At 39.3% G+C, this 17,274-nt stretch overlaps 1 protein-coding gene across 8 annotated transcripts in view; it reads left to right on the top strand.

Moving 5' to 3' along the window:
* LIMCH1 (LIM and calponin homology domains 1) overlaps window positions 1-16,666 on the top strand; it is a 173,831-nt gene extending 157,165 nt beyond the window's left edge. For 4 of the 8 annotated variants that reach the window (XM_071743656.1, XM_071743658.1, XM_071743662.1 and 1 more), the window contains 11 exons: window positions 691-719; window positions 1,737-1,820; window positions 3,379-3,471; window positions 4,461-4,565; window positions 5,844-5,980; window positions 6,768-6,889; window positions 8,639-8,762; window positions 10,138-10,224; window positions 12,564-12,672; window positions 13,582-13,684; window positions 15,933-16,666. In XM_071743656.1, the coding sequence (XP_071599757.1) occupies window positions 691-719; window positions 1,737-1,820; window positions 3,379-3,471; window positions 4,461-4,565; window positions 5,844-5,980; window positions 6,768-6,889; window positions 8,639-8,762; window positions 10,138-10,224; window positions 12,564-12,672; window positions 13,582-13,684; window positions 15,933-15,958 (1,019 nt within the window). In that variant the 3' untranslated portion in view covers window positions 15,959-16,666. Of the gene's footprint in view, window positions 1-690; window positions 720-1,736; window positions 1,821-3,378; window positions 3,472-4,460; window positions 4,566-5,813; window positions 5,981-6,767; window positions 6,890-8,638; window positions 8,763-10,137; window positions 10,225-12,563; window positions 12,673-13,581; window positions 13,685-15,932 lie in introns of those variants that run through there. The other 4 variants (XM_071743659.1, XM_071743657.1, XM_071743660.1 and 1 more) reach the window with 3 other exon arrangements.
* The last annotated feature ends 608 nt before the right edge of the window (window positions 16,667-17,274 follow it).

Genomic DNA, 17,274 nt, shown 5'->3' with positions numbered 1-17,274 from the left:
GCTGCCTCCAGTCCTGTCCTAGGTGCCTTCAGACATGAGGCTGGCCTGGAAGCTGACGATGACGGGAACTTTTTCTGCCTCTTGCTTCCGTAGAAAGTGTCTGTTCCTGCTGCACAGTTGACAAAGAGCAGTTGGGTTGCACGTTCTTGAGATGCTCTGGTTTCAGGCACCCAAATGAAATCACTTGCCTATCAATACCTCCTCCATAATTACTCGAAATCACCTTAATTTTCAAAGACATTTGGATAGAAAATGGCAATGGTACTCTTCGTAACTGTGGCTTTTGAATAGTGTAGTCCCATCCTTTCAGCTTTGCTGTGCTTTTTCCTTCCTTGCACTGAATCGTGAAGGGAAAAGTAGATCAAAGTAGGTAGCACTCAGTGTCCAAACACTGCTAGTGTCTGTGGCCAGACGTAGATAGCATTAGCTAGTGGTAGAGTAGAACCTGATGTTAGTTAGTGTTATGCTTCCCTGTACCCAGTTTGATGGTGATGGGTATAATCTGTTTTTCTTGTTTACTTGCTTGCAATTTGTCCTTATATTTGGTTGTGGGACCAAATAGAAACCTAATGTGGAGCTTCTTGATGCATATACACTGTATCTTTAATTGCAGGTTAGGCACGTTTTGCTATGTTAAATCTAATTTTTCTTTTTTCTGTTTTGTTTTTTTTTTTAATTTTATTTTTATAGCCGATTCTGTTAGTGGTGACAAATCAAACGTGAGTACCTTTTTTGCATCACTGTTTGGTTTAGACATATGTCTTAAGCAAAAGTGGATTTTTAATGCAAAGTGTCTCGAAACATTCCCAAATAAGAATGGTGTTTTGTTTACTCATCTAAATGAGAGAGAACAAATACAACCCAAATCAAGCCATGGTCTGAATCTCTGGAGGTCATACATTCTGCTCTTATGCTCAGGGAACAGAAGCTATATAGTACTCAGTTACTGGAGCCACTAAAGCTTCACAGTGTCAAAACAATATGTAACTCTAAGTTATCCGTTCTATTTTAAATGCACAGAAATTAGAGGATACCACAATTCTACCATCTCCTCAATTAAAAACAAAACCGAAAATAACCACCATCAACGCCACTGTGAAATACACGGTATTTCACATTCTGTTTGTCACATAAAGTAGATACCATCTCCTCCCATCAGATTCAAATACAACTCTTAGTGGAAAGTAATCAAGTGTCTAAAGTTGTTCTTGGTTATAAGGTTTCTAAATATGTAAATGTATAATTTAATGGGATCCTTAATGAAGGCTAAGATCCCACTTCATTATGGATAAAAATTTGGCTATTGGCTCTTGTGCTGGCAGCCATGTGAAAAGAAAGAATGTTTTTTACAATCACAAATTGCTTTGTATTTTGTGCAGAAGATTACAGAGAGGCAAAATAGGTATTTTCTTTACACTTGAGTACTTGCAGGTATCTTTTCAGTGCTGCTTAGAGCTTTCTTTCAGATCGTTTCCTTATTTTTCTTCCTTCCCTGCTGGTTTCCCAAGCATTTCTTTGCAAACCAAATGATTCTTTTATCATTTGGGTACCTGCGGGCAATCCCAAGTGTCAAGGAATCTACCAATATTGTCTGCTAACTGAGAAAACCATTATTTAGCTCTCAGTCTCCCATTGTAACATCACTGTCAGGGGTAGGCCAGGCAAAGTGCAGCTTTCTCTGGTAACCTTGTGAAATATGCTGTCAAGTCTAATAGCTTGGTTTTCCTTCATGCAAGCGTTTCAATTTCTGGTCCTGGGATCCAGAAGAAGAGCGAAAGCGCCAGGAAAGGTGGCAGCATGAGCAAGAACGCTTGCTTCAGGTAGGGAAAAAACTGCATGACTCCCACCATGTGGATCAGCTGTTGAATTGTCCCTTTGGACAAAAGTTGGGCATTTTGTGTCATGTTTTCCTCATCCTTTGTGGGTGCTTGAGCGAATTCTGTGGCAGATGCGTGAGAAATTGAGCATAACAGATTCTCTGTAGTTTGGGCACTCCCTTCTCCACCCCATGGAAAGACCAAAAGGACTTAGTTCTGCATTCCAGTGTGGAGTTAAACCAAATGTTGATACTCAGTAATATTTAAAGTATGCTGTGTATAGACTGCAAGACTCTTAATTACTTGGAGCCTCTTTCTTGAAACTGGCAATTTGGTGACTCTGATGCCTATGCAACTCCTCTTTAAAATAAAGGTCTTCATAGGTTGTCGTGGGCTTCTTTGTTCACAGGTTCTTTTTCCAAAACATCAAACTAAATTTGTTTCCTTTTTTTTTTTTTTTTTGTGAGGGTAAGAGACCCCCTCCAACCACCAGTTTTGCCTAGTGGCAGAGTAAGATGTAAAAAACTTTCAGTTTATTTCCTAGCTGGGAGAAGTGCACTAGCCCAGAGAATTTGAATTTCCCCATCAGTCAACAGTGTCTTTTGAAACTGTGATTTAATTTGGTCCAAAAGAAATTATTTCTTTCTTCCATATAACAGAAGAGCAAACTGTCAAAGGATGGAGATTAAGAAAATGGAGTTTTTCATGTTTTAGGAATGGCTTGTGTGTCTCTCTGCTGCTTTCTTGAGATTATTTCTTTTTAGCCAATATAGCTGCTGCTTCTTAAAATGGTATAAAATTCTCATCATTATTTTTCTGGCATATGTGAACATTCTCTCAATAGTGAACACATCTCTTCTGGATTAGGCATATGTGGTTTCCAATTCAAACAAAAGTTGGAACTGGTTTAAAAGGGGCATATGGAAGTCACCATTCATATTCAAACTAATTATGTCAAACAATTTTAAAGATCTCTTTAAGATAACTTTTTATGCAAAACTGTGAAAGCAATTATCAGGAAGTAATTCCATCAAGGAGGAAAAAAAGCTAAGCTTACCCTCTTCAAACCTTTACACACTATTCATTTATCTTTCAAACTTGCACAGGCATTAATCATTCATGAAATTGTACTGGCATCTCTCTTAAATCAGTACCAGACTTTGCAAAATCTGCTTGTTTACGTGCTACTTTGCTGAAGTTTTTAATGTAAACCCCATGCCTAAGAATCTTGGGGTGTGTAATAGCTATTTGGAATTCTTAATACTGTGTAACTAACAAGGAATTATTGAAATTGTTGAGCATTTCTGACCAAAGATGGTGAAACTGCACAAATTCTAGTATGTTTAAAATTCCTTGAAATTTGAAGCTGTTAAATGTCAGTGTTAGAAACAACAAAAGAGAGGGGAGGGAAATAAGATTTTTTTGACACCCATGGATGTTTTGGATTTTTATCTTCCTATTTCAACCTATTTCTGATTAGACCACTCTGAGCAGGTTCATCTTGTCTGTGGAGATACTACTTCAGAATGCTCTGAATTTACCTGTTTTTATCCCCTTACAGGAGAAGTATCAGAAGGAGCAGAACAAGCTGAAAGAGGAATGGGAGAAGGCCCAGAAAGAGGTTGAAGAGGAGGAGCGCAGATACTACGAGGAGGTATGAGGCTCAAAGGAGGAGATTGTTTATTGACATTTTTTTATTTAAATGCACCCACTTATGCAACTGAAAAAATCCCATAACTATACTCATTAGAGAAAAGTCTTCTCAAGGATGAATTCTCAGGAGGATTGTTTCTCTTAAACACTACCAGAGGCACTGAGGAAAAATATTTAAATATTTAGACAGGCATCCTCAGAACCTCCCCATAGGTGGAGGTGTCTAATTGCTGTGCAAGCCAGGGTGAGTCAGTAAGGTTGTGTTTGGGCACGCTCAGACTTTCCTCCTGGGGCAGAGCCTTGTGAGTTTTGGCATATACTTGGTGTCTGGACTTGGTGGAACTCCAGATGAAATTGTAGTCTGCCTTGGCCTTGATCATGTAGCTGTATTGTAAACTGGACTTGTTTGGGGAAAAAAAAAATTAAAAAAAAAAAAAAATCATAGGAAATGTTCAAAGCTCGCACTGAAAAAATATTAATGATACAGAATATAATGTTCTTCATCTATCATATGTAGGTCATTATTGCAGAAAATTGGAAAATATTAATGTTTTCAGTTTGACTAGTTGTACATTATTCAGGTTGAGGTGTCTTTTCATCTGTGCTTGAGGGCCATTCTGAACAAGAAATATTTTTTTTTCCAACTTTCAGAAGAAGTTTCTCACGTACCATATTTTAGTTTGAAAATTAATAGACTGGTGTTGTGGAAAACGTTGGTGCCTTCTCAAGTGGAATATTCTTTCCAGTTTTGGATAGCCAGTCTCAAGGATGGTAATGGTGAAAGAAAAGGGAGTGCAAAACCTTGAAGCAAATTTAAAAATGAGGTGTTACTATTATTCTTGGTACCACATATCCTTGCCTAGCTATCTAGCTACATGTCCTTACCTAGCTAACAGTGCACATGTGTACTTTTATTATTCTACCTTTGAAGCTCATAGCTGACACTTTGTATTTTTAATGCCAGTTTTCTCCTGATCCTTATTTTTTCAGGAGCGTAAGATAATTGAGGATACTGTAGTTCCATTCATTGTTTCTTCAAACTCTGCTGAGCTCCTCTCCTCTTCTTCCTCTACCACTGAAGGAAACAAGACAGCAGTGAGTTTCTTATTCTCTTATAAGAGATCCTGGATCTTTACCATAGCTGGTGATACTTCAGAGTACTGTAGCTTGTATATTCTCATAACTAAAGAGCCATATTCCCAAGCAAAGTATTACCACACTGTTTTGGGCTAGAGTAGAGGGTGATACTTCCTCACTTTGCAGCTGCTTCTCTTCTTTAGCTGGCGTTGCGAAAAACAGTCACCCATTTCTGATTGTTTAACTACTTTCTCAATGCTAACAAAATCTAAAGAGATTTCCCTGTATCTAAAATGTGGAGAATAAGGCAGTACTGCAAGCATATCTGAGATGAGGTGGGATCATGCCCCCCTACTTTTCCTACTTTTTCCTCTCCTATCATCCCTCCTAGAAAGCAGTAAAATAAACAGAGGAATGTTCACTACTCCCTTTTGGCTTATGTGGCATAAAATGTTTAACTCGATGCACCTAGCATCTAATTAAATAAGTGCTTGCCAAGAGATTAGAGAATGACACCCCAAGTGAGATCAGTAGAATAAATGTGAGAATCCGAGACAATTTTCTCCTGCCTGAGGCAGCCAGACCAAAGAAGACCCTTTTCCATTCAGCTTCAGGGTTAGGAGTAATGTATCATCTGGTTCTCCTTTCACCCTTCCTGCTTCCTCTTGTCACTCATCCCTGTGCAGGGCCATCATCCATGGCACTTTTTTCCACATGGGTGTGTAGCATTAACTTCTTGAATAAAGTTGCTTATGCCATGCATGAGCATGCACTGCCTGCACCTAGAAGTGAAGGATTTCATGGCATGGCTTATTGAAGCTCCACCTGTCAGGTATGATCCACTCCAGTGCTGTTTTGAAGTAGTACTGGTGTTGCCATTTGAGACTGCCCAGAGCATGTAATCAGGGTCAGGCAGCTGAGGTCCCTCACAAAGTCCTTCCAAGTCCAATAGGAGACTGTCTAGACTCCAAAAAATCATTCAAGGATTTCTGCCAAAAATATGTAGTGGTAAGTTCTATTTTGTAATCGTGAACATCATCTCCTAATTAGTAAGTCCTGCACTTTTTTGTTTCATGCTCAACTTAATACAATTTATTGATAGTTTCAGCTCAAGTCTTTGTTAAATCCAAGGTTAGCTTTACCAAGGTCAAATGATTCCACTGTATAATGTGAGATGTTTGTCATGATAACAATGAGTCAACACAGTATATCTGGGGGCAGCCTGTGCTTTTATTTTTTTTGTGCCGATGCCGAATTCAAGGGAAGCTCCTTGTTCCCTCCCCTGATGTCTTTTAGAACTCAACTGATTCAAACAGCTGTCCAGAGGAAGGAAAACAAAAAGAAGGTACAAAGCAGAAAAAACTGCTCTGGGAGCAGGACAGTATACCATCTCTGCAAAGCAAGGAAAATGAACTCTGGCAAGAAAAGAGGAGGTATGGATCCAGCCTAACTATTTCTGAGCCCTGTGGAGCTTTGTGTGTCTGTGGAGTTCTCTGCTGTCACATCTGCTTGTGATTAATGCTGAAGCACCAGCATCTGGTGGCCTGGTGATAGGTATAAAAAATTGTGGTAATTATTTACTTGCCACAGGCTTATGCAAATACAGCAAGGTGCAGTGCTAGTTTTGTATATCAGAAAGCTTGGCTTTGCATTATATGGCTCTGCTGAAAGGCTGACACATCAACCAGACCAGGGCTTAGGTAGCTCAGATGTCTCTGGGGTGGCATTGTGCTGTGTCTTGTGTGTAAGTTTCACAAGCCATTTTGAGAAATAAAAGAGCAGTAGCTACTTTCACTCAGAATCTGTGTGAGGTTGCCTGGCTATCTTGGAACTGCCATACCTGATCTTGCCAGACAGTGTTCAGAGTCCTGGTCTTTGCCCAGCTGCTGATAACAGCATTCACAGAGATGAGAAGCTTCTGGTGATGCTGAACACCAGATAGAAAACACAGAGAACATGTTTCTCTGGTGAAGAAGCCATATTCCATAAATCTGGAGTGATCTTTAGTGTATGTGGCTGTGTGTCACGGAAGTAGGAAGGCTTGACATGTTTGGAGATTTACAGTGATAGTTTGTCCTCATTGTTTTGTCATTGCTGACACAGTAAGAAATCCTCTTGCACAAAATAGGCTGATATTCAAAAAGTCTGATTTTGCCACAGTGTTCTAGATGTCATTGTTCTTGGCTTTATTTATACAATGTGACTTACTTTTATTGACAGTGGAAATAAAGTGCTCTCAGGACAGCCAGAGACTGGTATTTTGAAAGGAGGTGAACAGGAGCAGCAGGGGCCAGTGATGGAGCGCAGCTCACCTGCCAGGCTGAACCTGCCATTGACTCAGGGTGAGACAAGACTTTTCATACACATGTATTCTTTTCCAAATAGAAACCTTACAGGTATGTACAGCGGCTTGAGATCTAACTCAGATAATTTTGGAAACAAACATTACATATGTATCTTCAAAATGTTAATTGAAAAGTTACTTTCTGTTAGCAAAGATGAATGCATTAAGGTGAAATTTAAAATTGCCTTGTTTTTGTCAGAAATGAGCATTTCAGCTACAGGCAGGAATGTTGCTTATAGGCCTGCATATTCTCATTAGTAATTAAACATGGGGTTTTTTTTTTGATCTTTTACACAATCTTACATACATATTTCCCACATTCCTTTCATGTTTTGATGGCTAATTAGGTTCTTTCAGTCCATTTCAGTCCAGTAAATGTCACTACCTGTTATGCCTGATCCTTTCAAGCCAGAAGTGACAGCTGTCTCAATTTTGTCATTAGAAAGGTCCGATGACATTAAAATCAAGCTCCCATAAATATTGATGTTTTTTGAGTGAAGGAATGTCTCCAAAGCATTAACATGAACAGGATCACCCTAAAAAAAAGGCAAATTCACTAATATAGCTTCATTATCTAATGCAAGTGAACAGTAGAGAATAAAAATTAAGACTAAAGATTTTGAAATGGAGTTTTCTATTTTTTATTTAAGTCTAGCATCAAAATTGGTAATTCTAAAAAAATGCTATGTGTATGTATAAAAAAGTTTTCACTGTTATTACTTGCTTCAAATGCAAATTCAATTTGTTAAACTTAGCAGGTTTGCTTTCCCAGTCCACAATTTTATTGTATTTTTAGTCCTTTGATAAAGATTTTTCAAAAAAGGAAAACAGAGGATATTGTCCAGCAATCTATCCTCCCACATTTGTAGTAGTGATTAAACAGACTTTGGAGATTTGACAGTTTTAAACAACTGCTGCTCATCAGGCTGTTTTTCTGGGTTCTCTTCAACAACTTGACCCCCTACCAATACTATGACAGCTTTTCTTGCCCCTTAACACAACACATCCTTGCACTGTCCTTAAGACCCTAAGTAGTTTTGATATTAAAAATAGGTAACAGGCCTTTGGTAGACCCCACTGAAGTTTCTCATCTCCTGTAAACCATCTGACTGGTGCAGGGTAAGGCCTTCTCCAATGTGTGTGTGAGCCACCAAATTCACCAGGAAGGACCCAGGTACTGTGCTGTCTCTCACAGGTGGGATGGTTGGTTGGGCATCACAGATCACTGAATATTCCTGGGAGGCTCTTACTGTCACTGAGCCTTGTGCAGCCAAGTAGCCAATGCAGAAGTAAATTGTAGAGGAAGAAATCTCTTTATCAGTAGGCTCAGGGAGAACAGTGACCACACCACCTTCCTTTTAACTCTTCCTATTGAGAAGCTTGAATCCCCACACACCACAGGAAATTTCTGTCTCTCTGGTGCTGCCTTCCTTAGGACAGAAATACTTTATTTTCCAAAATGCTACTTGTGGATATCTGTTCTCTCCCTTTTCCCCTTCAGAAACTCAGGCTAAGCACCAGGGTAGCTCATGTCTATGTGAAGGAAATTCAGGGGGACTTTGTCCCAAATAAGTCTTCTGGTATAGCAGAACCTGTCTCTGATTTTGCAGAGTTTCTGTGAACTTATTTTTAATTAACAGTACATCTCATGTGTCCTTTATGGTGTGCCCACAAGCTATGCTGATCTATCAGTAGGGACAAAAGCATTTTATCACAGGTATTGAGATTTCCCTACCTCCCATTGCAGATGTCTCCTGGAATCAGCAGTTGCTGACCAAGCAGTCCCCACATCGTGCGGAGGAGATTCGGCAGAGACCACTCCTGGGCCAAAGTGTGGGACAGCAGCCAAGCTCCACAGGAGAAATGAGGAGGTGAGAATGAAAAATAAAGTTTATTACACAGGTTAGGAAGTGCTGCTCACTCAGTCTTCTTTGACAGCTAAGTTTCATGGGTAGTTGTGCAGCATTGCAGACACCTTTGATTCCTGGCTTTCCCACCAAAACTGCTGCGTCCACTTTGTTTTCTGAACTGTGGGTTCTGAACTCATTGGTGGGTACTGCAGTAACAAGTTTCACAAGGAGGACAGTTCTTGCTTGCTACTCTCTGTTTTCTTTTTCCTTAGGTCTTTAAACACTCATCTGGGTAACTGTTCATATGCTTAATTTTAATTTGTTTTAATTACTCAAGATAAACATTTATAGCTAGTAAGTGGCAAAATGTCAGGGTGGGAATCTCTGCCTCTTTGAAGTTGCTATTCCAGAGCTTCATTCCCCAGCTTCTAAACACCCATTTGTTGCTACTTTCTAGTTTTGTAAGGTTTATAGATTTTCAAAGAAGTTTCATAGAGATTAGTATTTTCTTTTTGCTACATAGTTGGCAAGGTTTTTTCCTCCTTTGATGCTTTGCCTGGTGTTTTTTTAGTGAGCGTTACTAAAAAGCAACACCAGTTCTTTTTGTTTCAGTAAACAGAGGATATGTTTGCCTAATATTTGCAAAAGGTGTATGTTTGTAATGGGAATGGAACAACTGTTTTCATTAGCATATATATGAACAGTCTCCTGCAAGATCTATGTTACCTCTCTGAAGCTTGTATCCAGTCAAAACTGATGTAGATTGAGGTTTGATTACTTATTCCTCCTAACAAACTGCTCTTGTGTGCTTTAGAAAATTGTTACTTAATCTGTAAACAAGTTTGAGCAGTGAGAGGTTGAATCAATCTTATGATTTCTGATAACAAAAAACACCCATGGGTTTCGTCAGCAGATTCTTGCAGAGCAGAATGGACACAAATAAGAATAAACCACTTTTCAGTGTTGTTAGCTTCCCTGTTCACTGAGTAAAGGGCACAGACTCTCCATCAAGAACCTCACATCTGCTCTCCCATTGTGCTTCTTATTACATCCCCTGGAGAACAGAGTACGAGTTGGTGTGCTGTGGCTTTACCTTTCTTCATAGTGGGAGCGTCCTTGAGTTGATAGGTGGGTAGGAGTCTGCACACAGATGATTACCCTGTGAGTTATCCTGAAGGAGCAATAGCAAGCAGACCAAGACTCAGAATCAAAAAATGTAAACTGGTTTTTATTGTACCAAAATGGCAGTGGACAGCAATTTTTTACCTTGTTTTCCTTAGATAAAATCTTTAGAGTTTGGAATCCTGAAATCCATCATCTGGAATTTCTCAGTACAAAATATTTGGCTTTAATTGTTTTTCAGCTGAAATAATCCATTTTCTCTCCTATATTTTAGGGCAGGCTATCATGAGAACTTCCGATCTGGTCCATCATCTCCCTGCTCTCCTGCTGCTCCGAGTTACTCCCCCAACAGGTACAAGAGGTCAATGAGGAATTTTGCAGACCAAATACATCTCATAGTTGCCGGTGAACTGCCGCAGTGTAAATCACATTAGTATTATGTGGATGCACTATTAATTCTTCTAAATGTTGCAGTTCATAACTGTCGACAGAATAAGCACCTGGCTTCCTCTCTTCTGTTTCTTATCTACTTCAGCAGTATTGTTATGTTTTCAAATAACACAGTTCAGAAAACAGCTGTAGAACTCTGCTTGATCACTGAAATTTTAATGAAGATGAAATGGGATAATATAAGCCCCAGTCAAAGTGAGCAGTAAGGCACGATTTCAGAGCCCTTAGCCAGAGGATGTTGTCTTCACTGTGAATAGTGCAGACTTGCTCAGGGGCAGGGTGTGCTCTGGATGCTGTGACCAACTGACATTTCAGCACTTCCTGATTTCCAGACCTGAAAGACATTTTACTTTTTTTGCATTTTTAAATTTTTTTCTGCATTCATGCTGATCTCCTGCAGATTTTATTAGCCCAGGCAATGAGCTGTGCTGCTTTCAGTGAGATGTGTGTACCAACTCTAAATAAGTGCTAACTGTACCCTGACAGAATCACTGATAATTTGGCTTGTATTAAAATCAGTTGGATTATTAAATAGGGTAAAGTAATACTGCACAGAAAACATAGCAAGTTTTTGTTCTATTTAAATAATACTTTTCTTCATGTTTGGTAGTAAAGCCCTCCTTCTGATGCTGTTTGAATTGATGTGAAACTATGAGGAATTCTTTATGTGAACCGTGTCTTCTGTTTTTTTTTAATTTAAATGCAGTTTTGGTAGGATTGCAAATAATTTCTTGTTACATATAGTTAGTCATTATAGATACTTAGTATTATTTAGCAACTACATCCTAATCTGAGACCCTTTTCTAAGAAAAAATCTTAGTTTTGGGAACAATGGATGGGATGTAGTTCATTGTTTTACTAACAGGTTAGAAAACTTCTCTTATAAGATTTCCCAAAGCACTATATTGTTTGATCCAATACTTCATCTTGTCCCTATAATAACTTTGATAGTGTAGAAGGATTGAAAACAAAGTTGGACTCAAGAATAATGCAGAGGGATGTGGGCAGAAGGCTTAAGCTTGTAGGGGAGGAGAAGTAACCAGGAAAATTATTCTAAAAGGATTAATGAGAATGAAGCAACACAACAGTGATGTGCCTGTGCTGTCAGTGTAAGTGGTGGGATAAATAATGGTGGTCTCAGAAGTGACAGATATTAGATACATGCAAGGACAGTTTGGCTTTTTTATCATGATGTAGTCCAGATTTGCCTCTCTTGGTGGCTTATTATGATATTGCACCAAAACCATATAGCAAGATATTATAAACTTGCTTATCTGTGTACAGTTTCACTAAACCAGCTTTTCAAAATGCATGTAGTATCCCAAACTTACTCTCTTGTTTCCAGCCTTGGCTGAAAAAAACATGGAAGACACATTATGACACAGGAACATTTGGTCTTGTGTTTATCTTACTAGAGAAACATTGGATCTAGCAGGCTGGCAGACAGGTGAAAAAGGAAAGAATGAAGCACAAAATAGTGTGCACCTGCTCTGCCATTAAAAACATTATGGAAAAAGGTACCAGTTATTCCTGGGGCTCTGCTCCCTTGCCCAGCTGTCATCAAACAGCTGCTTTACTAGAAAAATCTAGACAGCACTGAAGCTTAGGGAGAGTAGGGAGAGAGTTGAAGTATTTTTGCATTGCAGATGGGGGTCTGATTTCAGCTTTTCTCAGACTGGTTCTAATGCTACCAGACCTGTAGCTGCAGCAGCATGAAGTTAGTTGGCAAATGCCCTGATACCTGGGCTGTGCTACTGCAGCTGCACTGCTACTATTGGCTTTGCCAGCTTATCTGGGTATAAGAGCAGCATCCCTGCCTTCTGACTTGCAGTAAGCAAATCCATTTGGAAAGAAATAGAAAAATTACCAGGCTGAGAGTCTGACTTGGGTAATTTGTGAGGATGTCTGCTTTGATTTCTGTGGCACTGACTCAGTCCAGGTAATCCACAGGCATGGATCTGGATCTCTGCTAAAAGACTTGTATTCCCCTTCATCTAGCACAGCAGACAGGCACAGAAATGGGTCTGAGCTGCTGTGTGTTAATGGATTTTAAGTCCTCTGCTTGCTTGTCTGCAAGGCAGATGTGCAAGCTGATCAGCAGCATGGTTGAAGGGTCAATGAGTATTTATGTGATACATCACAATGCTCCTTCCTCTCACCCTGTTCCTCTCCATAAACCTGTGTAAGCATTTGAGTAAATTTTATTATTAATTGCTGTTCTGTTTTCTTAAAGTCATGTTTGTCTCCTAGGTCTGTCAGTGGAAAGAAACTTTGTTCTACCTGTGGGCTTCCTCTTGGGAAAGGAGCTGCTATGATTATTGAAACACTTGGTCTTTATTTCCATATTCAGTGCTTCAGGGTATGTCTCTTACTTTGTTAAGAAAAATCTCAAGTCATGCAGTGTGAGGAGGGAGTATATTGGGGACTGTAGATGGGGAAATGGAAGGACCAAGGGATTTGCATGTTTGTTATATATGTATGTTTGTGTGTTTGTTTGTAGAAAAGCAAACGTAATGCAGATAATGTGTTATTTTGTTGTCAGACATGATAACTGGACTAAAGTCTATGTTTTAACAAGCAAACAGTTTTCTTACTTGCAGAGGGAAGCATCATATAATTTCCAGTTGGTTTAGTTGCTTTTCAATATAAAATTATTTACTTTGTTATTTTTTAGGTTTTTTGTTTTGTTTTGTTTTTTCAAAAATATGGTCAGTTCTGAAACCATCTTTGATCTGTCCCCTGGTTGGAAAGCTTTAACTATGGAATGGACAAAGTCTCTGCTCTTCTACCATAGATCTCAGCAAAACATATTTCATGACTGCTCTTGAGTGTCTGAAGATAGTTTTCCACAGAACTTGAAAAATGTCCAGTTCTATTGTCTCTGACCCAATTTGCTTTAGAATTCACAAAGCCCTTTTTGGTTATACATGGTTATTCAAACTAAACTTCCAGCCTCTCTAGCTCTGGTGGTCCAGCTCTGGTGTCCTGGCTCCAGAATGCAACATCAAGATCAAGTGTCCCTTAAAATGACTAGAATTCATTTCTCTGTAAGTGGAGACTGATGAAATCCAGTCATAAATACTGGTTGCTCTAAAATAAACCCTTCACTGATTTGCAGTTTTGCCTAAGAGTATTGTCTGGGTCCTGGGTTGTTGGTTTTTTTATCTCACTATTCCAAGAGCTATTGTAAGAAAAATAAATATTTGGGGAGATGGTGACAGACAGTAGAGTGTGGTCTCTCTTACTTTCCCTGTTCTTCAATTGACAGTGTGGAATTTGCAAGGGACAGCTGGGAGATGCAGCAAGTGGCACAGATGTCAGGATTAGAAATGGGCTTCTTAACTGCAATGATTGTTATATCCGATCCAGAAGTAAGTATCAAATCCTCTCCAAAGGAGAGTGAAATCTGACAATTCTGTTGCCAAGACTCTGACTGATGAGTTTCTCCTCCTGGGTGGAATGTGTTCTTCCTTATGCCCAGATGGATTTGCCCGTCAGGCATAGCTTCACTATGGGAATTTATTGTATCAAAATAGATTTCCAAGCCCATTAAACCTTTCCCAGAGGATCCCCACTTAGCAATGTCAGACTTAAAGACTGTTTCTTTGCATAAATACGAACTCCTACACTCTGTACACACATTGTGTGTGCTGAAGGGGGTGAATCTGTCACATCACATCAGATAAACCTACTTCTGCCCTGGGCCTTGTTTGGAGAAGTTCCCATTTTTCAGTCTCCAGACCCCCATTTGCAAACAAAATGATCAAGGAAAATATTGGGATCATTCCATAATTCTTATTGAATCCTTGTGATGTTATCCCCAGATACATGCTAGAGTGTTAATTTCTGCAAGTTTTGAATAATGATTCAGACAGTTGCATGTTAGGAAAAAAAAATATGTTTGTCTGGCTTAGAGCAGGTCACTTCCTAGTCTTAGATTTCTGTAATGATACCATTTTACTACAGCATTTCAGCTTCACCCTGATGCCAACAGTGATATGAGATGGGCAGTGTTCATAGAATGGTTTATGTTGGGAGGGACCTTAGAAACCATCTACTCCAACCTCCATGCCATGGGCAGGGATGCCTCAACTAGACAGGGTTGTTTAAGGCCTCATCCAGCCTGGCTTTGGACACCTCTAGGGAGGGAGTATCCACAGCTTCTCTGGGCAATCTATTCCAGGATCTTACTACCCTTGTACTAAAGAACTTCTTCCTAATATCCAGTCTAAACCTATTCTCTTCCAGTTTAAATCTATTTCCCTTTGTCCTGTTGCTGGACATTGTTATGAAAAGTCTCTCCCCAGCCTTTCTGTAGGTTCCCCTCAGGTATTAGAAGGCTATAGAGGCAGCTCATGCTGCCTTTCTACTTTGTGGAAAACAGAAAGAAACAGAAGAAGGCCATGGGATTAATTTTTGCCTTCCTGATACACGTTACTGTTCAATATATTCACTGCCTACAGTCCTAACAGATAAGTGGAGATACAGAGCTCTTGTCACCTACTGTTTTCCTTCGTCGCTCCCAAAAACAGTGGCTGTAGAAATCCAGGAGTAGGAAAGATACTGCCTACCTTTGCTAGCAGAACAGGCTATTTTTTTCAGTGGCTTCAGGAGAGAGATATTTCCCCATCAGCAGAGCTAGAGGGTGCTATTGTATAACCGTTTGTTTGGTGATCGAGTTTTTTTAAATCTGTTAAGAAATGTTAGCAATTTCTGATTATTTATTTAACCTGACATATTTAGAAGTAGCTTTTCCTCTTCAGGCTTGATACTATAAACCTTCCTCATCCGGATGAGGTCCCGACCCTCCAAGTGCATGTTTGCACATCCATCTTTATGGAAAAAAAAGGGAGGACGGTGATAAAAGTCATATTTTCCTTTTCTTCTTAATCCTTCTTGCTTAAATAAAAATTGAGGTCCCTTAAGGATGCATGAGGAATCAGAGAAATAATTTATCATCCTAGATTTACCCACTCCGTCATAATTTCTACCAGCAAGAATGTTAGAAAATGCAGTGCAGAGCTGTGCACAGTGTTGCATGCACAAAAACAACTGATGATCTCTGTCCAACCCAGAATTAATAAATATTATTTTGAGATGCTTATGGACATCTCAATTAAATATTCTGGCTTCCAGAAGCTTATTTGAAACTGTGGATTATTCAGTTTTTAAATTACTTATCAAACCCCTTAAGAGAGAAAAGCATTAAAGACTATGTAGTAGGTCAGGGTCCAGAATATTTTTCTTTTTCAAATAAAAGTCAGTAGGGTTTTATTGGTAGATTATTTTTCTATAACAAAACCTCGCAATGAAAGGAGCTGGGTATTCAATGTCAAACACAGGGATGGCCAAATAACACCAGGGCTCTCTCAGAGCATGTAACACAAGCCAAGCACAGCTAAGATGACTTATCAGTCCTTTGCTTTACTGTTTTGCCATTGCAGAACCTAAAAGTAAATATACCCACAAGTACTTTGCAACTAAGGTGAGAGGAAAGTGCATGCAGAATACATTTGGCCCTATGGCATGGAAGATACAGGTCCACTGGTGTTTTGCTGACTTCTTTGCCGTTAGTTAAAATTATCAACTAATGATTTGGTTTGGTTTTGTGTTCCCCAGCTGCTGGACAGCCAACTACATTGTGATATGACTTCCAGTCCTAATAACTTTCAAGAAGGAACTTTCTTCTCATATGTATCGGCTGCCTCCAGACAATCCCTTGTAAGAGCTTCAATCCATGGACATCATGGCTCTCATCTCATTTTGAAAAACTCATAAAAATGCTGCACCCGCTCCTTTGAAATGCAATATGTTGGTTTCTCCCTTTCTTAAGAAATTTGCAAGATATGTATGACTATATTTGGGAAGGCAAAACCTAAGTACTATAAAAAAAAAAACAAACCACCTTTCAGGTATGCTTATTACCTTATCCAGTCTATTACCTTGTTCTTTGAAAGTAATAAGAAAATAAACATGCAATAAAGCTGTTTTGTTTTAATATTTCTAGGAATTAAAAAGTTAAGTTTACAGAACCTTTATAGAATATGCCAACTTGAGATGAGAAGTAATTTTAAGATAGTATCTAATCCATGCATTTGAAAAACTAAGCATTGCAGCACGACTTCTCTGTTATAACTGAAGCTATAACTTTTTTTATACAGAGACTAGTTTGATAATACATCCTGTAATTCCGAAGCATTCTGTGTTTATATTACCTTCAGTGGAGGGTAGGAGTTATACAAATAAATTATTGCACCTTTAGTGTTAGGATCTTTTTGTTTGTGTACCCCAAGTAATGTTCATGACTATAGCTTAATATTCTCTCAAATAAAAATTTCTTTGTTCAGCCTAAAGCCTGTATACCATTAACAGCAGCAAGATTCTCATTAGGAGCAATCCTTCTTACAAAGTTGAACAGCCTGTGGTGTTATTAAACTCAGTGAAAGGTGTTGTGGGGGGAGAGGTGGCTGAGTGTGTGGGCACAGGTGAGTTGTGAGTCTGGGAGCTGCAGTTTGATGCTATGGTGAGGCTTTTCTCTTCGGTGTGCAATGTGCCCATTGATGCCCTGATCTTGGTTTGCCATCTGCTCGTTTGCTTGCCAACATCACAGTTGGTTGAAAACTCATGTGAAGAAATGGTTTGGGTGCCCTCCAGAGCAGGGAATTGAACAGCCTTGAGCCTGTGCTCCTCCATACACCAGACTGCCAAAGTCAGCAAAACCGGGGAGCATAGAAGGCAGACAGGGAGGAGGCTGTGATCTGCAGGCAAAAACACTTCAACTTGCCTGGTTTTGGGACAGTTTTCCTTTGTACTTTTTGTTTAAGCGTGTTCTCCTCACTAAAGTGCTCCAGCAGCTTGTTGAAACAGCAGTCAGAGCTGTGTCACTTTATCTACAACACACAAAATTAGGAGATGTACTGCAGTGGTAAAACATCCCATCACTTTTTTGATATGTCCAATT

The sequence above is a fragment of the Heliangelus exortis genome, chromosome 4, assembly GCF_036169615.1.
Source record: "Heliangelus exortis chromosome 4, bHelExo1.hap1, whole genome shotgun sequence".
NCBI classification, from domain to species: domain Eukaryota; kingdom Metazoa; phylum Chordata; class Aves; order Apodiformes; family Trochilidae; genus Heliangelus; species Heliangelus exortis.
Note: the sequence above shows the minus strand (reverse complement) of the source record. Positions and strands in the feature narration are given on the sequence as shown.